The sequence below is a fragment of the Stegastes partitus genome, unplaced genomic scaffold (assembly GCF_000690725.1).
Source record: "Stegastes partitus isolate 25-593 unplaced genomic scaffold, Stegastes_partitus-1.0.2 Scaffold629, whole genome shotgun sequence".
Lineage (NCBI taxonomy): Eukaryota > Metazoa > Chordata > Actinopteri > Pomacentridae > Stegastes > Stegastes partitus.
This window is the reverse complement of record NW_007578360.1, coordinates 328,776-352,738: the sequence shown is the minus strand read 5'-3', so window position 1 is coordinate 352,738 and position 23,963 is coordinate 328,776. Positions and strand designations below refer to the sequence as shown.

The 23,963-nt window shown below is 42.5% G+C and overlaps 1 protein-coding gene across 2 annotated transcripts in view; it reads right to left on the bottom strand.

The window, feature by feature from the left end:
- Positions 1–23,963, bottom strand: part of vta1 (vesicle (multivesicular body) trafficking 1) — a 64,090-nt gene that overhangs the window by 14,963 nt on the left and 25,164 nt on the right. For both annotated transcript variants that reach the window (XM_008289664.1, XM_008289665.1), the window contains exons 3-5: positions 19,015–19,142; positions 10,521–10,596; positions 5,185–5,299 (exon numbers count right to left, since the gene is read on the bottom strand). In XM_008289664.1, the coding sequence (XP_008287886.1) occupies positions 5,185–5,299; positions 10,521–10,596; positions 19,015–19,142 (319 nt within the window). The remainder of the gene's footprint in view (positions 1–5,184; positions 5,300–10,520; positions 10,597–19,014; positions 19,143–23,963) is intronic.

Sequence of the window (23,963 nt, the reverse complement as noted above, 5' to 3'; positions counted from 1 at the left end):
CGGACTCGCTCATAACTTTGGACAGATTTCACCTGGTCAGAGCGTACCGGAGCTTGCAGGAGAGTGGCAAGAAGAAAGGTGGGGGACTCGCCATGGATGTGAAGGAGAGATGGTGTAACATCAGGATGCATATTACTGAATTATTGTTATTTTCTTGTACCTTCTTCTATGTTTTTGGATGATGCTGTTTATAATATTTTCCCAGGTCTGGGATAAATAAAGTATATTCTAGTCTATAAGATAAGAGAAAATGGGGAGGGGAAGTCTAAAGCCTCATTTGTACAGGACTTACATTAGGGGGTAAACTAACTCATCAGTTCGCACAGACATGGACATTCAGTTAACAAACCAATCAACTGAGTAAAAATCAGTAAAAAAAAAAAAACAAAAAACAAACAAACAAAAAAAAATCACTAAATCCACTTTTTAAAGTTTTGATCAGTGCACAAGTGAAAGCTCATGCATGGATACACAACAAATCCAAACTGCTAACAGCTATGCCAAGCTATTTTTAAAGGCACCAATTTATTTTTAAAAACACAGGCAAAAATAGGGGCTCAAGTCCATGTATGCACTCAGGACTGACTTCAAATCCCTGACGAGGCCATGTCAAAATAAACTCCTCCTCCCTGAGACAAAGAAGTCATGTTTAAAGGCTTCAGACACGTCACCACAGCTGGTCGCATGTCGACCACCACCATGCCCTCTCCTTGTGTTTCTTGTCTACCAAAAAAAAAAAAAGACACAGAATCCTTCATCCTAGCATTTCAATGAGCTGCCAGTTGAGAGCGTGGTAGTTTTACGGGTTAAATGTTTGGCCCACAGTGGCCTAGAAACTCTTTGCTGCGGGAATAAAGCAGGGTTTGACCACAAATACGACCTCCACCTACAAGATTCATGTTGTGTCTACGGGATTAACAAGAACAACAATCAATCTAAAGTGATGGTATCAGAGAGGAATGCTTTCTGATGGAGAGACAGATGTGCGCACTTTCCCTGTGTCGCACAAACATCTGGGCTGTTTGTGTGTCCGTAAGAAAAGACAGCAAGACAAACACGCTCACGCTATCCAGAGTGTTGAAGCGTTGATAAAATCCTGATGCTGACAAGAAAAGAAAAAAAAAACCACAAGGGAGGAGGACACACACACACACACACACACACATGCAGCGTGTACGGTATCAGCTCTGCACTGACGGCGTTATCCATCAGTGGGAATAAGCGATCATGATGTCATCACTGACATAGAAACCCCAAAGCACACTGGGAGAGAAGGAGTGTGCGCAGAGTGTGAAAAAGAGTAATAGACATGAGCTGGAAAGAATAAAGGGGGGAGTAAAGAGGGAAAGAAAGCAGCTTTAATGTGTGTGTGTGTGTGTGTGTGTTTACTGTACATGCATGTGCAGCTGAGGGTTCCTCGAGGTGACATCATGGGTTAGCAGGCGATGTTTGGGTCAAACACACCCACATGTATGTGGAGTGGGTGGGCGTGGGCGAGCAGATGGCCTTTATTTCAGCGAGGAATTCGTCAACATCGGTTCACAGACATGAAAAATACGTTTAGAGTTTCCCCTACAGGGAAGGGGGGGGGAACATGTGTAAGCCCATAGGTGATGGTGTCAAAATAAATTTCTGGTTGGGCTTGTGTCTTCCCGAGGGGCTTTTGATGCAATTTCTCGCTCTCGGAGTGCAATCTGAAAATGACTCCAGATGCTGCTGAGTCCCTTGTGGCTCAGTATAAATTCTAGTCGTAGCTGAAGTCGCTGGAGTCTTGGAATTATCAGAATAATCACAGAATTCACAGAAGAGAGTGTTCGTTTGCTTATGAGAGTAAATACACTTTGCACAATTACAGCTTCACTTGTCTCAAAGGTCAAAACTCTTTTCGTAAACTCTGTCTCTGTGTGGAACTCATCTAAGGAGGGAAATCAGTTCATTGGAACTATAATCCCTTGAACATTCCAGATGTTTAGTAAGGCACATTGTGTATTATGTTAATGAACACAAATTCATCCTGAAGAAAAATTCTGAAACAATGAGAGAAGACAACTTTCACATTTTAAGGAATTGTATCTTTGTGCTCTGCGTATCATTCGCATACAAGTACAGTCATGACTTGATAATCCGACTATTAACAATCCAAAAACTTTGCTATCTAACAGGTTTTTAGGAAAAACGAACGGAACACATGAAAAATAACCTTAACATAGCGACAGCTTTGGATTCTGACTCCAACGTGACATTTTATGTCACCAATAAGGATAATGGCGTATCATCTGACTGAACAATCCCACAGATTGGCTACGTTCAGACTGTTGGACCTAGCGCTCAATTCAGATGTTTTTCTGAAATCCGATTTCTTTGCAAGTTTGTTCACATTTCCAATTAAATGCGACGTGTATGTGATCTGCTGTGTGAACTTCATACGACCCAAAAGTGTCCTGCATGTGCAGAACAGGACACGATGACGTCACACGCTGCGAGCGTGCTCAGTGTTTACGGAAGTAAACATGGATGGTGAAAACATAAGTGTGACCACTGACTAAACTAGCGACAGCATCCAAGTACTGCCTGTGCGTTCCGACCACTTCCACCCCGTCGAAGCGCTTCCCCAAGGTGGAAGTGTGTCTCCCCAACCACGGCGAATATTTATCATTAATTGGGCCTGAATATCCAGAGACCAGAAAGCGCTATTCGTACCAGCCTTACTAGTTACTATAACAACTATGAACAATAATTAACAACAGATGACCCTTCCAGCATCAAGCCCTCCTTGTATCTCGACCTCCGTCTTGACAATCCGACACCTTTGCTATCCAACATAAAAGAAGGTTTTACATTTAGTGTCGGATTATCGAGTCACGGCTGTACATAAAGGGTAGAATTTATCCACACAACATTTTAAAAACATCCCACCGCAGCAGCAGAAGTTGAAAATAACTATGTAGTGACCGTTTGTTAACATGTAATTTTACTGGGCTGCATTTTAGTTGCTATTACACATTTGTTCTGTTGTCTGACAGCTTTATTATTAATTCAGCTACATAAAATACAGTCATAAAATGTTGTGGAACGGCAAACGTAAACATCTTCATAAAAGCTTTTTACGCCTCCAACTTTCTAACAACCACAAAACACAATAAAAATGGATTTTCACCACTCGGGACCTTTAAACTTCATGCTTTTACAAATTTTATAACACACAGGCCTCTCTATATCATTGAACTGACAAGTGTGCACGAGAGGAGGCACACCCATGATGAATTATGTAACAATACCGTGAACAGGTTGCTCCGCTGAAAATATTTTAATTTCTCAAGTGCACTGGGACAAAAAACAGATATATTCAGTTGTCTCTCTACGAGTCACTCATCCCACAGACGGGCTCTACGGTGTTGGACCGCGGCTTGGGGCGGTGGTCGGCTATTTCATTATGGGTGGACTTTTTTTGTTCTGCTCTGTGAGCTCAGTGTAGCAACACATAAACCAGTTTTTTACCTGCGACAGGGTGTCACTGGAGTTGCCCTCCAGCAGATCTCCCAGAGTGCAGAACAAGAATTACACTCGCCAACTGCAGTCCACCGGCCAACTTCTTTCACATCCAAAGCAATAAATACAGGAATCGACTCATCTAATATATCCCGGATCCTGCCATGCGCCGTTCTTGCAAGATAATCAGAATTAGGAATTAGTTTTAGCTCATTTCGTTGTCAAGGCAGAGTTCTGTTGGAACATCATGAGGTGTTGGAGGCAGAACGTTTGGTGTAAATGACTTGAACCATGGTGCCGTGGAATGCGGTTCCTCCATTGTGCTGTTTGCCAGGTCACAGTTTGGCAAAGTCGCACTGGTTTTATGGCCACGGCAACACAATCACCATCCTCACCAGTCCTCCTCACTGGATCTGTTGTTACTCATCCCCAAAATGAAATTCAGGTTGAAGGGTTGCTGTTTTGATTCAGTTCAAGAGACGCACCACATATGATGGTTGTCAAGTACAGTCTTGTGACTTTTTGATCAAACCTCATACATGTCAGATAAATAAGGGATGCTCGCTGAGTAGGGATATAGGAATAATGTAGGAGAATAATGTATTTAAAATATGTGGAATTGGGAAAATCATTTACACAAATTGTGTAAAGTTGTTTGCAGGAAGTTTTTTAATATTCCATTAACACGTGTGTTCATTACTAATAGAGTGAAAGTAAAAAGACGGATGTTAGTGATTTTAGAGATGAACAAATTTAAACTCCGACTGCTTCTATCTGTCTTTGGAATAAACCCAAGACAAACATCAAAGTGAGTTACTACCTGGCAAAAACAAAGGTAAGCTTCCAGAATGGCTGGTAAATTGAACCACTTAAGCAGCCAGTCAAGCAAAAAATCTACAACAAACCTGCTGTCAGCTGCTAAAACAGTGAACTTCTGGAAGAAACAGCCCCTGTGGCTGAACAACGAGCTGAGTTTCTCTCCCTTTCTCTTCCCACCACATGCTTCTCAGAACATAATGAACTTTAAAGGCTGCAATGACCATTTTGTTGTCCGACCAATTCAGTCAATCTGTCCGAGATCTAATGGTGCTTTCCCATGCTTTCTTTCTGCTAAAGGTTATATTTTATGGTGCGCGGTAAGCCTGGCATCAGCGGCCAGGGCTTTTCAATGTGACAAAGGTCAGGGACTCAGACTTGATCGCTGGTGGATATGAGGGGAAGAGAGAGTAATAAAATAAATATCAACTCATTCTCATGTGCATAAATATACAGGAAGGCCAGGCACAGCCTTGGAAGACTCAGAAACACATAAAGAGAAACATTCTTATGTGGTCTGTACGAATTTCACTCACTGTCACACAAGCACAAACTTACTTTGGACGTAAGAACACATTACATGACTAATCTAGTCTCCACACACTTCTAATCTCCCAAAGTCTCCGGTTTCCACCACAGGGCTTTCCTGCAACAGACCCAGACCTGATAAGGCAAACAATGCAGACTCTAGCGTCACACACACACACACAAATAAACACACTCTTGCACACACACATAGACTATACCATGCCAACAAAGGAAGCTGGCCTAAATGTTCTTCGAGGACCAAGCACAGGAGAGAAAGCTGAGGGTTGTTTCGTAACAGGGACCACAGCAGCGTTCACATGTGTGTGTGTCGTCCATATCAGTGTGTCCCACCTGCTTCCTCGTCCTGCTCCATAGCGATGGGCCCGGCCTGAGGCGTCTCTCCGCTCTTCAGGCAGTTGTGGATGTAGGTGGCCTTCCAGCGGGCGTACTTCCTGTGCTGGATGTTCTGGTGAGGAAGGGACATCATTTTGTGAGGTAGTTAGTGGGGAGTCGGGGTAACAAAATGTAAGTGACAGCTGATGAATGGTAAGAGATGAGACAACACGTAGGGCTGAGCTTGTAAAAGGTGTGAAGTGATCATTTGCAGTGATTGGTAGGGGGTAGATATGGGCAAGAAGCAAAAGTTAAAGTGGTGTTGGTCGGGGTAGTTTGGGTGTCTGGGGGATACACAGTACAAACTTACTGGAGAAACAGAGAGATATGATTACGTATATGGGCACTGGTTGAGTGGATTAATCCACCTATTAGTTAGTGGTGACAATAAAAGCATGTTAAGAGTTTTTTTAAGTGTATTTTTAGGTATTCGAAAAGGGACACCTGTTGTAAGTCTAAAGAAGCTGATGGCTGATTTTAAAAAGTGTTTAGAAGAATTTACCTCAGTGAAGGCTGAAATATACAGTCGTCCTCAAATGTATTCATACCCTCCCATTAAAGAAGGAAAAATGAGTTGTCACTGAAATAAGTTGAAACTGACAGAAGTAGTAATAAATAAAAATTTAATGAAACTCATGACATGGATGATCGATGTGCGCTACTGTCTTGTCGATGTTGTGCTGTTTTCCCTGAGGTACCCTACCAAAAGGATCGATCAAGTTCTATCTAATCTAATTTAATCTAACCTAATCTAATCTAATCTAATCTAATCTAATCTAATCTAATCTAATCTAAAATCATGGCATTGCTTTTGAATTGTGGTTCAACAGAAATATAAAAACAAAACAAAACAAATAAGCAAACAAGCATGATGGACCCGTAAACTAATACTTAGTTGAACATCCCTTTGAGCCAATCAAGTGTTTTCTGTAACTCTCCATCAGACTTCTGCACCTGTTGACAGATGTTTTGATGTTGGCCCACTGCTCAAGCGCTCGAATTTGTCCGGGACAGTTTTTTTCTTATTTTTAAAAATTATTATTTTTAGCCACAATTCAAAAGCAACGTCTTATTTTACTAAATTATAATTTAGCAAATTTTTATTTATTACTACTTTTTCAGTTTCTAGTTATTTAAGTGACTATTGTGAATTTTGCCTTTTCTTTAATGGAAGGGGATGAATACATTTAAGGACGACTGTATAAACCAGAGTTTGCAAATCATATGTATTATTTTTTCAGTACGTTAACGGTACGTATCGACGGGATCCGTCATTTCTAAGCTTCCCATTTACTGTCTTGTAAGCGGCGGTGCACTGCATTCTGGTGGCATCGTGTTCTGTTTTTCGAGAGATGGGGCATTACACTGGCATAAAGAGAGCACCCGTCAATCATCTAGTGTCAGAATGTCAGGAAGCTGAGCAAACCCTGCATTCAAAAACAACACTGTGTACCATAAGGGTGAAGAAATCATTTGAGCACCACATGAAAAGAGAAACTGTTATTTGTTGGAAACATTCATATTAGACATCATGTGGGGTAGAAGTACAAATTGTGGCAGATATCATTAGGGTCAAGGACACAAAATGTGGGGCATTTATTTCGTTGCATACTACAAGAAATGATAGTTGGTGGCATTAAAGGTGAGGAAATCACTTGGGCTGCTGTCGAAGATATTTGTTCCCCACATGAAAAAAGAAAAAAAAAGTTTTTTATCAGGGATTGAAAAGGTGCAACGGATTGAGGTGACGGGATGTTTAAAAGGTGAAACGAGCCAAAGAGGCAAAGAGAAACGAGGGCAACGGAGCTACACTGACATGCCGCTGATAAGAATGAATGGAGAGCTTCCTGCCTCGACCAGATAAGTGCCATGTCTTAGCAGCTGCACAGAAACAATGGGGTGCAGGACTGGTGAGGTCTGCTGTGGCGTAGGGCTGTTTGTTTAGTCTCAGACATACCGTAAAAAGAAAGGGGTGGTTAATTGTAATCACGTCTAATCGCTAAAATAACACAGCTTTGATATTAACAGGTCAGGAATTTTCATGAAATTTCAGAAGAAGCGTGACTCACTGTGAAGTTATTCAGCAAAAAAAACAACAATGAACCATGAACTATGCCAGGACAGAGTCAACACGGGATTTTTCCAAAAAAGATAAGACAATCTGTTGACCATTCTTTGTTTGGCTCAAGTGAGTCTTGGCCTTTCTCTCCGGTACATTTTTCACTATATAAATGTGGTTTGGGTTACAAAAAGCTCCATAATTATTGTTAAATCTAGCCAGTGGGACTCTAAATCTCGTATTGGCTGACAAAAGCTTGTATTTCACAAAAAACTGTGATGGGTCTGGAATGCTACCAGTTACTAACAACATCTTGTCAGCATAAGCAGCCTGAAATGTTAATTCAAGCGCATTACGTAACATCTTCGAGCATATTCATTGGCATCTAGTCAGGATTTAAGATTTTAGATTCCAGATGACGCTCAGCAAGATGCCAAAGTGGTTGACAGAGATTATTTGTAGTTTACCTGAACGCTCACAGTCTCCTGTAAAGAGCCGAGATTCTGGTCATGGAGGGATTGATAAACTCCTGAATGTAAAGCCTGTTGCTGTCTGTGTCAGAGCTCACTGGCTCATGGTAGGACAGCGATAATCACAGTTGTAGGAAGTGCAGCAGATGGTCAGCGCTGCCTTTTGTCTGCAACAGTTCAGCACCGCGACAGCCTGAGTGATGGAAGTAAGCAGCTATGGCTTTCTGCTAAAGCCCACTGTAGATAGCATGTCACTACAGCCATCTGCACGGCTTTAGGAGGTAAGGGTTTCTTTACACATTGAAAGAGGAACTACCAAAGAGACCCCCGTACGCTGTGGAAGGTTTCTAACTACCCCAGACTTTAGAGTGGAATTTAAATGTGTTTGCAAACCACCCAGGCTTGACTTTAAGCTACAGTTCTCCACTTGGCCGGTTACCACTAAGCGTGTCATTTATAGCTCATTCTCTCATGTTGCCACTACACTGGCACACAGTTTTTTTAAATTCAAATCCCTTTAGCTCATCAAATTGCCACTACGGAGAATTTGACACCCTTTGGTGCAGCAATCAGCTTTTCCTCTGCGTGGTATTTGCAAAGTGGGCTTTCAGCGGTAAACAATTTGGTGCTTGTGTTTCTAAATGGATTAAAAAAGACAGACCGTCTGTAAGTTGTTGCTTCCAGGAGAAAACCTAAAGACAAAGGTAACGTCTGCATTCACTGTGCTGTGCGGCTCAGTGACCTTTGAGTCTGTGAGAATGTGATCAGTGATGTTAGCACGGCTTCCAGGTTCAGCTCAAAAGAATGGAACCTCAGATTTTTAAGACTATAAAACTAGAGATGTTTCTGTCTTTGTCATTACATATCCACAGTTTTTTTGACCAATCAGATCTGCCTTCTTTGAAATTCATGTTAAAACTTCTGGTGGGTGACTTACATTTACTCGAGACTGTTGTTTCTCTTGCTCTTTCTTTTTTCTCATGAAATTTGGTGATTGATAAACAACTTAGAGCCACTTGTATGACTATAAACTGAACTGGTACAACCCTTCTAAACATGAGGACTGTAGTCACAGCGTCAGGATCAATGTGACATTAATCCATGTCAGAAACTTAACCTTTATCAGTACATTCCTCACAGTAAGGTCAGGGGTAGCTACAAAAGCTAGGGGAGGATCTAGTTTCTTGCCCCAAGACACTTGGGTGATGCAAACTGTGGCCAACGTGAGGTGGCGTGAAGCCGATTCTTCTTCTCACAACTCACTACGACAGTGTTGCTTAACACCGTGCCCGCTCACCTGATCACTGACTCCACTCAGCTGAGCTGGGAAGCTGCTGAAAACCTCTTTTTACTGCGTGAAACTCAATCACTCCTGACTGTCTGTCTGCAGAGCACTCACCACCGGCCACTCTGAGGACTCATTGTCTGACAGCAGACTCTGTGTGGGTGTGTGTGTGCGTCCATCAGGCCTCGCTCAGTGCCACGGCTGACTGTATGAACCCAAGTGTCCTGTTGATGTTTTAATGGCTTCTGGGTGACTCGACAGAACGTAGAGAAAGAGGTGCTGTGTGTCACACGTTCACACAGAGGTGGTGTGCGTATCGAAACCTCAGACTTTACCACATTTAACTTGCTGCTGACCACACGGTGTCTCGCTCAAGCTTCTTGATGTGCCGACTGGACTCGTAACTCTACTCTCTGAAGGGCAGCTCTACCGTTTTCACTTGTTAGCATTTTACCAGGTGTTGGAAAAGATGGAGTTGGGGAGTTAGAAAGAAGAGAGCTCTACACATCTGTATCCAGCTCCACGTCAGTGCTGCACACTAGCAGCTCCAGGCTACGTTATCTGGGACTAGCATAGAAACACCTACAACAAATCTAAACTGCTGCCAGTTGAACTACATTGTGTGTAATGTAGGTACCAGGTTTTATGTGCATATTTTCTATGTATTATTTCCATTAATCTTGTTGTGTGTTTTTGTTTTTTGTTCTATTTGTACTTGAGACTGTAATGGTTGTTTTTGATATCTTAGTGTCGGGACCCCAGGAAGACTAGCTGATGTCTTGGCATCAGCGAATGGGGATCCTTTTAAATAAACAAGTAAACAAACAATCAGCATCATGCCAAAGTTGCCATGACAGCATACGGGTCAAATACATATAGCTTTACGGTAACTAACTACTGTCCCCATTGAGCAGCTTTAAATACTTTAAATCAGCCTGAATATACCAAGAATATTTACAGCTGAGTCAATGAATGCTTCCATTTTGTGTATTTTTGGTGTATTTGGCATCATTCAAAATGTAAAAACTCTGTCAATATGACAAGGTCACCTGGTATTTCTCCGTCTCCTTTTAGTTTTAGTTTTAATTCAAAGATTCATAACCGTTGTCAGGGTTTGGCCACATAAAACTTGATAGCAGGGGGCGTCTCTACAGCTCACCTAGCTGAGCGGGCGACCCATGAACAGGGGCTATAGTCCCCGATGCAGCGGTCGTGGGTTCGACTCCCGCTCATGACCCTTTGCTGCAGGTCTCTCACCATTCTTTCCCCCCTTTCCTTTCCTGTCTATCTCTGCTGCTCTAAAATAAAGGCAAAAGGCCAAAAAATATATATATATAAAAAAAAACAACAACAAAAAAAACTTGCTAGCAGGATAAGTGTTTGTTGTTTTTGGTCTCTTTTCTGTTAGTTTTGTTGAACAATATCACAAAGCAGTTTGCAGACATGGAACTAGTGATTCCTAACAGGATCTTTGTCTTACCTCCTCTGACATTTCCCCAAACACAGATAAGACATCCAGCAGCAGACTGGCCGTGTAGAAAGACTTGATCATGTTCCTGGAGGAGGAAAGGAGGGGGAGGACAGAAAGTAGAATGATGGGATATGGAAGGGTACAAGTAGGGGAGTAGGGAGGGTTCAGAAATTGAAAGAAATATAAGAGGTGAAAAAGGGAGGTATGGAGGAGAAACACATACAAAAGATTAGTTATTAGTCCCTCATTTTATTGATAATGAGATGTTAGGACTGTGGAAGGTAACCCGTTAGGCAAGTTGTTCTTTTGTCAAACATTCATAGCATGTTTGCAATTTTTTTATTTTTTTATTTGCACTTCAGTTTACTGAAAAATCCATCTTATCTTCTGTAAAATATACTGAACACGGCAAATCCTGAGCGATAACTTAGTCAGTTAAATCAAACAGGAATCAAAAATCACCTGCTATAAAGCACAAAGCTCAGCTCTGAATACATCATAGATTATGACTAAATATATAAAATGATTTTCCGACTGACAGCAGTTGGAGGAGATTTAGATTTCCACAGATCTCCCAGCGTTGTCCAACAGCTGACTGAAGTGTCAGGTTTTAAATGTAACCAGGAGATTTAGGTAGATCTTTGCGTGAACCTTTTTAAAGCTGAATTTAAAGCTCTCGTTGGCACGACATCAACGTAGAGGTCCAACTAGATGCGACAGATGAAATGAGTAACATGTGGCGGACTACATCCAGTGACTTCAGGCTGCAGCATGTCATGCAAACACAACGATCTCATGAGACATTTAGAGAGCAAATGGACACCAGTGCCAAGATACAGTGTGGTAGAACGGTGGCATACAGTGGTTAAACACTTTAAAATATATCATGACAAAAGAGATCCATGAGCTGTAATGTAGAGTTGATTCTATCTACGGGCTGCAAGGTGGAGCAGTTGGTAGCACCGTTGGTCTCGCAGCAAGAAGGTCGCCTGTTCGCGTCCCGGTGAGGACACCCGGGATCTTTCTGCATGTTCTCCCCGTGCAGTGTGGGTTCTCTCCGGGTTCTCCGGCTTCCTCCCACAGTCCATAAACATGTTGAGGTTAATTGGTGATTCTAAATTGTCCGTAGGTGTGAATGTGAGTGTGCTTGGTTGTCTGTCTCTAAGTGTAGCCCTGTGATAGACTGGTGACCTGTCCAGGGTGTCCCCTGCCTTCACCCTGAGTCAGCTGAGATAGGCTCCAGCCCCCCATGACCCTAGTGAGGATTAAGCGGTGTATAGACAATGGATGGATGCATTCTATCAACCCTAGTCTGTGGTTTTAATCCAATATGAAGCCTGTATTACTTGTTCACCTCCAGAAATAATTAGAGCTGGCATTACAGGTTGTTTTCTCCAAACTCCGTGGTGCTCCTTTAATTTAAATCTAGTCCAAAGCCACATGTCTGTATTATCAAGTGGAACAAGCGCCTTCTTTCCATCAGCATTTGTGTGAAAATGAGTCTGAGTTGGCTTACATTTTGTCAAATTGCAGCCATTGTAAGTAGTGAAATTCTTTATTAGCTGCTCCTGAAAACCTAAAAATTGAGGCAAGTTCTCAACATTATTTGTTCTGTTTTGGTTTGTCCTGCTGAATATCTTTGGTTATTACAAACCAGTTCAAACTCCGGTCTGGAGCTTAACTTACCAGCGATCACAAGGAATATTTTACCCCCCACCCATTATGACAGTTGAATGGTCTCAGACATTCAGTATGTCGATGAAGCAATAACAAAGTCACACATCGTATTAAATCTTAAATTGATCTGTTTTCCAGGTCTCTTCTGTAACAACCTGTTACAGCAACAAGCATTAATGTGCCTCAATAATTATTTTAAACATTGGAGATAAAAGTGTAAGCCTGAGGTTTATTCTGGTTTTAAAGGAGACAAACACTGCAGCCACAGCCCAGATTTACCGGCACTCTATTATGGGTGATTTCCCATCATGACACACACACACAAACACACACACACACACACACACAGTAAAGGTAAGGGAACTCAATGGGCTCCTTGTAGTGCAGTGTGTGAGCTACTAAGCAGTGGCTTTAACATGTTGGAGGAAGTTTCTTATTCCACTAACGTTTCCCACAGACCTTCACCTCTGTGCCTCAACATGTGTGTTGTGAATGTGGACAGAATTATGAAGTATTTCTGCCTCTGTATTTGTCCCTACATGTACATTTATAAGCCCATGCCTGTTTTTATTTGTATGACTGTGCGTTCACTGTCTTTGTACACATGTTCTGGTGTGCGTGTGTGTTCAGGGGTGACATAACACACCGCTGAGGCCTGGCTCCTGTTAGCAGCAAACCGCTGCTTCTCATAAAACCGCAGGCTGTTTGTGTTCCACTAAAGGGGGAACACAAGTATTACCCAACCCCTCTTAATATACCTGCTGGAAACAGAGCGCTTCTGAGCGCTTCTGAGCGCTTATTTACATCGCAAACAACTCCAGAGAACCTGTCGCCTGCATCCATTCATCCTCCACAACCTGCCACAAGCTGCTCACACTTACTGACAGGAAGGGAAACTGACTTTCCTGCTGTGGGAGTCTGTTCATCCCAGAAGAAAGGTTAATGTGTCATTTACTGAGTTCAGGAGGGAAAAACTGCACTCTATTTGCACTGTGAACTATCACGATCTCAAAAACATTACCGTGCTGTTCCACGTGTTTTTCTTCCTAAGTAAAAGTACGATGTTGATTTTCCCGTAACCTATTCCTGATCAGCCAATCAATCCAATTTTTGTTTTTCCTTTGCAGCTTTTCTAGGACTGATTTGCAAATAACTGGATATGCCAAAAAGTCAAAAGAATAAAAGTCCTTCTTAGATTATTTGAGAAGGAAGCCGAGCTAAATGACAGATAATGACAGATCGGAGGATCACAATACCAGACGTCATCATTTCAGTGCGAATAATCAATTTTCCATTTTGGAAAAAAAATATATATATACAATGTGATTTTGTGCTGCAAGGTGGTGCAGTTGGTAGCATTGTTGCCTCGCAGCAAGAAGGTCGACGGTTCGCGTCCTGGTGAGGACACCCGGGATCTTTCTGCCTGTGCAGCGTGGGTTCTCTCCACGTTCCGACTTCTTTTGCAATAGTATGTTCTGTATTGTATTGCATCATTATTCAGTCTGAGCTGAAACATGGATTAAATTAACAGGATTAACATGAGTTTTTGGCTAATGTCAAAAATGCCTACTTAAAAACAAAATCAGCTGCAGCTGTCATGGTAATGACGTGGGCCATCTCTGTGTCTTTGGAAACGCCCGGATGGTAGAGCTTCACCAGTCCAACACACTTGAATAATGAGCTGATGGTGATAAAACAGGACCCAAGAAAGGTGTGACTGCACTGATTTGTAATGGTTTAGTTTTGAAAAGTCAATATACACAATATAAGATGCATGAAACATCATCTTATATTAGGGCCAATGTCGTTAAACATCGCTATGTGAGATATCATACCGGGGACCTTTCTTTTAGGCGTCTAAGGCTATGTGTATTAGTCTCCAAACGTTATTGATATGAGGCTTCTGTTCAGTATTTTCTGTGATCCAAACAGATCCTATCGAAAGTCTATCCAAGTCTATGTCTCCTGGAAAAATAAAGTGTGGAACTTTGAGTTCTACCTGGGTCACTTTGGCAGTGCACCCATTGTTCAGCAGTCCAGCGGGGTCAGCCTTTAAAGCTGAAGACAACGTGTGATTGTTATGAATCTCATACAAAGTGTTAACTCACAGTGGAAGACCGTGTGTGGCTGGTCATGCAAATACAGCTCTACTGGGGAAAGGCTTGTACTTAAAATAAATGAAACAGTTTGAGAATCAGGCTTTGTCTTGTGTTTAAAAAGAAAACATTGACTGACATCATGTAGTCAATAAAAATGATAATCCATCCATCCATCCATTATCTATACACCGCTTAATCCTCACTAGAGTCATGGGGGGCTGGAGTCTATCCCAGCTGACTCATGGTGAAGACAGGGGACACCCTGGACAGGTCACCAGTCTATCACAGGGCTACACTTAGAGACAGACAACCAAGCACACTCACATTCACACCTACAGACAATTTAGAATCACCAATTAACCTCAACATGTGTTTGGACCTTGTGGAGGAAGCCGTAGAACCCGGAGAGAACCCACGCTGCACGGGGAGAACATGCAAACTCCATGCAGAAAGATCCCGGGTGTCCTCACCGGGACGCGAACAGGCAACCTTGCTGCGAGGCAACGGTGCTAACCACCGAGGCACCTTGCAGCCCTCATAATAATAATGATCTATGGATTTTTTGTGGCTGGCCCAAGTGAAAAGCCAAGAATCAAACTACTGTAACTGTGATGTCACCTTTTGGTTGGTGGACTACAGTTCTAAAGCCTCAAGTTTGCAATCTGGCCGTTGCCATTTAGGTTTAAATCAGCCGGGTTTGACATTAAAGGTCAAATCAGACTGAGAACTGACACACACCCGTACAGTAGCAGCTTGTCAGTCACTAAATGAACACCATGTTGTACTAAAATGTTTAGTAAGGTAGCAAATCAACTGAGAGTGAGGGTCATATTCTGGTTGATGTCTGTACAATCTGCATCCACCTTTTATAAACAGTGAACGATCACAACTAACAACACGCTGTGTGTCTTTAGAATGTCAGTTAAGATGAGGAAAACCCCAAATACAAAAGGAGAGAAGAAGACAAATGAGAATATAGTGTGCTCATATGAAAGACATAAAAATTTGTTCTGATTTAATTCCCAGATGTTTCCTGTCAAGGACAAAAAAAACATTAAAACTCCATATGTTATATTCCAGATGATACGTGGAATGAAAGGAATGAATGAGGAGGAAAATGTACGAATCATAAAATATTCTTTTATGCAACTTGTCCAACTACTTAATCCTAGTTTCATACTGGCCTGCCTCCTTAAATATGACATATGTACATCTAAATACGATGAATTTATCAACGATTACGAACTCCAACCAGTGATGTGAAAAAGCTCAATCCTGATGTGGAAAACCAGATCCCTAGAGGCAGGGTTTCTTTACACTTCTGTTTGATTGTTGAAGATTTTAAAAACTACATTTATTTTAGTCCTCGACTGCCTGGCTAGTTGGTTTTTGTTTTCTACCCTTCCCCTCCTCCTGGTTTCTTTTTGCACTTCTTCTAAAAGGTTATGTTCTGTTCTTGGTATTTAAACACTGAAGTATTAACATCATTTAAACCACGCCCAAACCACCGGGGAAAACACTCCTGTTAAAACAGTCTTATCACGCAGTTTTTTATATCGAATACCGTATACGTAAGGCCACACACACACACACACACACACTAGATCAACAGGCTGCGGTGTTTTCCTGACCTACATTAGCAGCAGCTTTGCACATGAAGCCAAACTTTTCTACTTCCATGGAAGAAAAGCTGACCTGCCATCCTCGAAAATATCCTGGACAAGTCGTACAAACTGTAAAGTCAAATATGCGACTTTGTAAAAAAAAGAAGTTCACTTGATTTGACCCGAGAGATTTGAGGAGCAGTTTTAGTTCCATCGGTGACGTGGGAAACGTCTGGGTTGGATTTTTAAAGTGGACACACAGTGATGAGCAGCAAACTGTGAGCATTTAGTGCAGCCTTTAGACAACTATTAGCATCACCTAAAACTTAAGGTGGAGCCACTGTCACAAGTTGTTCCCCCTGAACTACTGCGGGGGTGAGAGTGTGGGCTGAAATTTCAGCAATGGTTTAGGTAGAGACAGTATTCAGATTGTTGTGTTGTTCTGCATTTCATTGTGACAGTGATGACAAGTGCTTTAATTACATCTCCCTGTAATTACGCAGACATTTTCAACATCGTGCCACATTTCCCGGCGTGGGACAGCAAAACAAACATTGCATCACTTATACATCGTTTCTGTCTTGAAGGAAAAACAAATCTTAGAAATGATTGCATTTGGCAATCTGTGTTCCCACTTTCACTGCTGTGTCTTCTGATTAAAGAGAGAATCCAGCAGCGGGCTGGTTTCAACAGCTGGAGCGGAGAAAGAGCGGGACTTGTGAGGTGTATCGGCCGCCCCCGAAGGACTCCGAGGAGCTGCTCAGCTGGATGGGAGCTGCTCCGGAGCTCCGAACGCGTTTATTCATTGATGTCTACAGTTTGGCTTTCATGGCATCTTAGTGAATACAAATCCACTCATCAAACCTAAATTTATATCCTTTTATATCCCTTATAAAAAAACTTGAATTACGTCTTCAGCAAGTCAAGTCTAAATAAAGATTCAGTTCAGGTGTGTCAAGAGTTCAGAGCAGCAACACTTATTCAGTAGCTGATAAATTAATCATCAACATTAATGAGGGCCGCCTGATTGATACTGACTGACTAACAGCTGGCTTTTACAGCTCATTTCTCACCATCCACTTGAACCAAATAACGGAGAGACTCCTTCACAGCTCTAAACATAATGAGCTCCAAACAGGGCCGAAGTGAGACTCTGCTGTATTTAATGATCATTTCTCCAGAGAGCAGTGTTCTCTCTGCTCGACAGCACAGTTCACTGGAGGTCAGAGCGTTGTGACGGAGCCGCGCATCTTTTCACTCGCAAACAATCTTTGGCAGAGTTCAGGCAGGAAATTAAAGATTTGCCGCTAGGACATTAACAGTAATTAATCAAAGCTGGTTTTAATCGGCAACAATAACTGTGTGGTAACATGACCTGCATGTTTTCAACAGTTGGTCTTTGGTAATGAAGAAAGGACTGATGGATCCAACTGCTTGGAATGTTTCTGCTAAAAATATGTTATCCTGCGATGCATCTAGAAGGCTTTTAAAGTTTGCTGTTTGATGTGAACGCTGATCTCTGGTGATGTCATTGAGTATAATAATAACACTGGGTTTTCGCTGCAGTATTAGGTCATTCATTCATACAGCAAAGTTAACCCAAACTGACCCTTGAGGACTAACCTTTTTAGAGCCCAGGCTTTCCATCCTGCTCGTTTGTGTTTTTTAAGACATTTTAAAAACTGCCAGAGTTTTAAGCTGCCATGCAAATGGATCCACCAGAAAAAAAAAACCCAAGAAAGACCAGCGAAACCAAAAACTGCTGGTGGGAACTATGTGCAGATTTTGTTTTTGTAAGTTGCTGGTATCTTCTTATATAAGAGGTTACAGTATTTATTACAGCCCCTTCGACTGCTAGTGTGAAGCCAAAGCTCCGGTGTTGATGGAAAAGTGCGGTGTGGATGGAGGGAGATGAAACGATTGTGGTTTGAGCAGAGGGGAGGAGCGGCGGTCCCCCCATCACATGTTCACCCGTCGAGCCATGTGCTGTATGTACATGCTCGCACATGCAATAAGTCATGTCATTTGTTTTTAATCGCCTTCCAAACTGATTCGTGGGAGCGTTTTGAAGTCCACTGCCATTTCTCTTGTAAGGATGGTCTCATGCGTACTTCCACAGATGCATTCAATGTGCCGCAAAAGTACACAAGAGGTGCAACAAAAGTTTGGCTACGATTGAAGGTGAGATAGCTGGAACTCCTATGAGGCATTATAGGGTTAGGATCAGCTTAGGCAACCATTTGGCTCAACATAGGACAAGATCTCCCACAACAATTTGTTTTCGAATCGACTTAAAGCCTCAGCAGCATGTTCCACGTCTTTCAGGAAGACGGATGAAAGAAAGTCTCTATGAGATAATGGCCTGACACCATTTAACAGAGACACAAACGACACCAGCATGCAGGATGAACATGTGGATATATTGTTAACATGGTGTCCCGTGAACACATGTGGCCATAATCTAAGAGGCTTTGCATGAGTCATCGCCTGCTGCTGAGACAAATAGGTTGTAAGGATGTGAAACAGGAGTCTCCTAATGGCACCACTGTGTGTGTGTGTGTCTGATGGCTACAAGCTATAATGATAAAAACGGAGCCAGATGTTGGCGTCACCGATAACGCAGTCATTTGGTCGACGTAGCCGGCTGTCGGAAACATGCAAAGTAAAAGAGTGTTCTAATTAGGAACGTGTCTGATTGATGGAGGCGAGAGGAGGAGCAAGAAGATAAACAAGGAGGAGCGAAGTGTGTGGGCTTTTTTCCAAAACTTCGTTTCAAAAAGGCACTTTAAAAATTATCCAGTGTACTCGGTGTCGTTTTAAGTTGCATTGTGATCGGTTGTTTATAGCTGTGGGTCCTAGCAGCAGTCACGCTTTTCAAATTTGGCTTCCCTCATGATTTTAGCATATTTGTCTGACTGTCAACTTCCCCGACTGCCCAAAGCCACTCAGTACAACAAAGGTTTTCACTGATCATCCAACAATAGCACGCTCTACTACGCTTGTTGAATGAAGATAAAATTGACAGCTGCTCTGTCTTGTCTCGATGCGTCTCCTTTTAACTCCATGATGCTGTCGTCAGGTAAAGCCACAAGAAACAAATATGACAACATTTGTGTTGCTCACTTGTGGAATTGACCCGCTCTGTCCTCGTTGTCGGCATACAGGAACATTTTTAAGGCGTAGTTTTCGATGTGGGCGTTGCCGACCACCTCCTGGCTGATGGAGTCATTGTCACTCAGCTCCTTCTTCATCTGTTGAACCAAATAAAACAAACATAATTACTCAAAAACATTTAAAAAGGCCGCAAACTCAGCAGTAAAGAAATCTTCAGAGCAAAACACAGTAGGTATGTGTTAATGGATATGTGATGGGCGCTGCTTTTTAGTGTGATTGGTCAAATATGGAAAGGAAATAATAACTGGAAAGAATTCAGTAGCTGTGAAAACAGAAAGTGATGTAATTATTGATATACGAGGTGTGTCAGGAAAGTTTCAGGACCGGTGTCACAAAAGATATATTTCAAACCCAAACTTCAAGTTTTCCCCTTCCAAGTCATCCCCCTGGAGTCTAAAACACTTTCCCAGCTTTCTCTTCACGCTGCCATGCACTCCTGGAAGGATTCTTCCAGGATCCTCCATAGCTCCGTCATCACAGCCACCTTGATGTCGTCCACGTCTTCTAAACAGGTCCCCTTGATGACTCCCTTGAGCTTGGGGAAGAGGAAAAAATCCCACAGAGCCAGGTGGGGTGAGGAGGGAGGTTGCTCCAGCACAGACATGTTCATCTCAGCCAGGACCTGTGGGATGCTCAGGGCGTTGTGAGCAGGTTGTCATGGTGAAGCAGCCACGACTTGTCCTGTCACAACTCTCACCTCTTCTCGAACAAAGCAAACGCTGCAGGACCTCTTTGTAGACGTGCTGGTTGATCGTCTCAAGTGGAAAAACTGCTAGTTTGGGTTTGAAATATATCTTTTGTGACACCAGTCCTGGAACTTTTCTGACACACCTCGTATTAGTTCGATGATAGAACTCACATGAACACACGTTTTGTTTTTTGTTTTTTTACCTCATGTCGAGCTGACATCTTTCTTATTGACATTTTAAGGAGATTGCCTATTAAAGTGATGCATTTTAGTGTAAAACAAGCACCAGCAAAGGCCAGCCATGATACTATCAGCTGGAGGACAAGCAGCCAAGCTGAGAAAGATCACCAGAGGAGACACAGGACTAAAGGAATGTTTTGGTTTCAGAGTCGATGAAACCGACGAACCATCCAACATGGATGAAACTCCGCACACTGTTAAGCATACAGCACATCAAACAGTTTTTTAAACCTTCACAAACACCAACTTTTGCGCAGTAAAGTGAACAAGCAAACACGTAAATAAATGCGGGATCCTGAGTGTCTTGCTTGAAAACCCGCGGTCGAGTTCACACCGTTCAATTCGACCGAACGCATCCTCGCCTCATTATGTGACAATTCATCTCATTTCAGCTGCCTTTGCTTTGTATACATTTGTAATACACACCTGGATTTCCTCTTCTACATTAAATATCACGCTCACTCCCCGTCTGTCTGACTCACTCTCTCTCTCCATTACAGTGTCCAGCAGGAATCAGGTTTCTTATAAAAGCACTAAAGCAAACGCGCTGGTTCCTTCCAGCAGGTGGACCCTGACCAGCCTCAATAGACACACTGTTCACGGACTGAATCAGTCGGCGCTGTATGTGTGCCGCAGCAGAGGAACGTAAAACCACTGAGCTGAGTGCAGGACGACAAGAGGACAACTGGCCAGGGAATATAAAGAATGTGAGATCAAAGGGAACTCACTAAACTAAACACAGACTCTCAGGCTCATTGTCGGGTTTCATGTCACAGTTAACCAAACTGAAAGCCCACTACAAGAACACAAGCGACTTCTCTTTTTTTTTCTCAACTGAGTGAGTTTAAATATATCATTGTATTGCCTGATTCCGACTTGATTTACATCATCTTCACGGCGGGAGACATGACTCAGCAAATAGTGAAGAGGGTCCAAACCAACCAACCACTTTTGGTCAAAAGTAAATACAGAGCGCTGAGGCATGAGGAGAACTAAATTATTCAATATGGTTCAAATCTAATGTTAGAAATACATCAGCCATGTCGTGACATTTGTTTCATCATCTTGTGTTGCCTGGCGTTCGCCCGTCTCCCACCTTTTCGCTCCATTTCATGCAGTCTACATTTAAAGACTTGAAAACAACTTTCCTCGGCTCGGTTGCAGCAACACGATGTCCCGTCACTGTCGATGTGTTCTTCATAAAACAGCTTTTGCTTATTTTCGCCGTTAACTGACAAATAACACCAGAGATCCCCGTGTTGCTGTTGTGACAGCAGCATTGGAGCTGCAACAGTTTGTTCAGACCTGATAGACCAAGCAGTACCAAAAGAGTTTCTTGTCATGTCAGGAATGTTTCTCAGTCTCCAAGTTGTCCATAAATGTTGAGTGGGGTTGAGTTCAGGTGGCTGTGGGGTAATCTATGACAGTCAGCACTTCTTGGGCTACGTTCAGACGGCAGGACTTGATGCTCAATTCGGATTTTTTTGCGAGTTCGTTCACATTTCCAAATAAATGCGACTTGTATGTGATCTCCTGAGTGAATTTCATACGACCCAAAAGTGTCCCGCATGCATGGAAGAGGACACAACGCCTCCTTATATTTGGCTCAGAGCCTCTTTAGTTTTCTTTGGCATTGGACTGTTTATATCCACGCTCGGCCATTTCTTTGGAAATGTTTTCAAAAACGGCCCGGTTCCAATAAGACCCCTCGAGACTGGCCTGAATAGAGCTGTCCCCCCAAATACTAATAAATTCAGAAACCTCGCTGTCCCTCCATTGAGTGGACTCCACATTGTCGTCCTCCATGGTTTTCCACTCCCGCCTACTTAAACAAATAGTGACGTCAGATAAATGCGATCTGGTCGTTCAGACAGGAGTCAGATGGCAAAAGATCAGATATGATTCAGGACCACATGTCCAAGCGGCCTTGAACAAATCTTGTTTTTTTTTTTTCGGCTTTTCTTTACAGCTTCGTTCCCGGTTGGCTTGGGGGCAAAAAAATCAGGTTTGGGTCACTTTGACCGTAGCCTTGGTCTTCATGTCAAAACTCTGAGGTGTGTTTGGGTTCATTAACCTGCTGCAGCATGAATCCCTCTTTATAAAGACGCCAACCGGAGGGAGGAGCATGTCTCTGAAGAATCAAGAGCTGCTTCTTTTTGGCCAGGATGGAGTCACTTTTCTGTTTGAGCCACTGTGGTTCGTTTTTCTCTACTGTTGGTCTTCTTAGATTCACCTTTTTGCTGCTGCCACTGATCTGCAACTGGGTTCATCAGTAAACACCAGCTATTCTGTATGTAACAGCTGGATGATGAGGAGGATAAGGAGGAAACAATCGTCATCAGCAGAGAAGTTGAAAAATGTTAACGATTCTCATCATATTACATGAATGGAATAAACATTCATCAGTTTAATCATGCTGTAAATTCTTCGTAAGGAAATGAAAGGAGCATATAAATGTGTCACCACCGTTGCTGGTTCATCCCTGAGTGAACAACGGTTCCATCGGCGTATGTTCAGAGTGTAACCTCTGCGGCTGCAGCAGCAGACAATCCTCTAAATTTAGTAGCATCTGGCTGGTAGCGTTGGGAGATTTCCCACAGTGGACCATATGAGGCTGATTTTTAAACAAGTGATTTTCCACCGTCCGAGTGAGAGCAAAGCCTCGGAGAGTTGAGCCGGCGATGACAGTGGAAAATAGAATTAATGAGTCCAACATGTATTGTACGTACGAGCCAGGTCATCAGCGAAAGAGGAAAAAAAAAGGAGAGAGAAGCTGCTGTGGTTTGCGTCCTGACTCACTCGCTCTATAGAAATGAGTCACAACTGCTGGCAACAGTTCATAAAGGAGTGGAACACATAAAGAAAGCAGCAGGACGTCCGCCTGAAAGGGGCACTGATTTTTTTTTTTCTTTTTTTTTTTACAGAAGATTAATATTTTTACAGTTAAAAATTAATCATCAGATTTGTCCTCATGCCATTGTCAGGTTTGTCTGCTGTCAACAGCACCTCAGGAAGCTTTTACTGTGTGGGAACGAGTGCATACTGAAATCTAACCATTCGTTGTATTGAATCTAACCCGGGTTATATCTGATTAAAAAAAACAAAAAAACAACTGAAGACTGGTGACAGCAAAAAGCAAAAAGAACACAAATCCAAAACAAACGATCAGACCTTAATTAAGCACATATCCAGCTTTAGGCTTTTACCTGCAGCAGATTTTTCTGTTTTGACACTGAATCAAACCAACATTTGTAGTTTGCTAATAACCCGCTACTGCCTGCCACCCAGTTGGCAAACGCACACAGTCCGGCTTTGCAAGTAGTGGACCGACACCAAACCAACCCTCTGGGCCCAAATTAATTATCCTTCTTGGCTGTGGCCCCTGTCACCAGGCACTTGTCTTTGAGTTTCCCTTTCGGGCTCGCTCCAAGAAGTAGCCACGATGTCATCAATCTGGGTGAGGTAGCTCAACTTCAAAACTGCAGCTCCATAAAGCTCGCTTTATACTTCAGATGCTTGTCGGACAGCTTCGAGAACTCCCTCCACCCACGCGTCAGATGAGGGGGCACCGCGTCTGAATATTTCTGTAACTTTCCAAACCTGATGAGATCGGTTGATTACAGGACCTGGCCTTCTGGATCAGCGCCCGACTGATGAGCAGATCTGATTTTACACATTTTCTCCAATTTTCATTATGATTTTAACTAATTCCTGACTGACTAAATTGATTTTAAAAATGCATCACTTTAGCTGTGATGCAAAGACATTTCTCTATCTGTAGTCACTCTGTGGTCTTGGATAGTGTCCCATCCACAGCACTGTCTGAAGGGTGTTTTAACTCAACATATGTAAAACCTAAATAAAGATATGTAATGAAGTTTTGTATTAGACTTTCTATTATTTTATGTACAGTCGTCCTAAAATGTATTCCTACCCTCCCATTAAAGGAGGGTAAAAAACAGTTGTCACT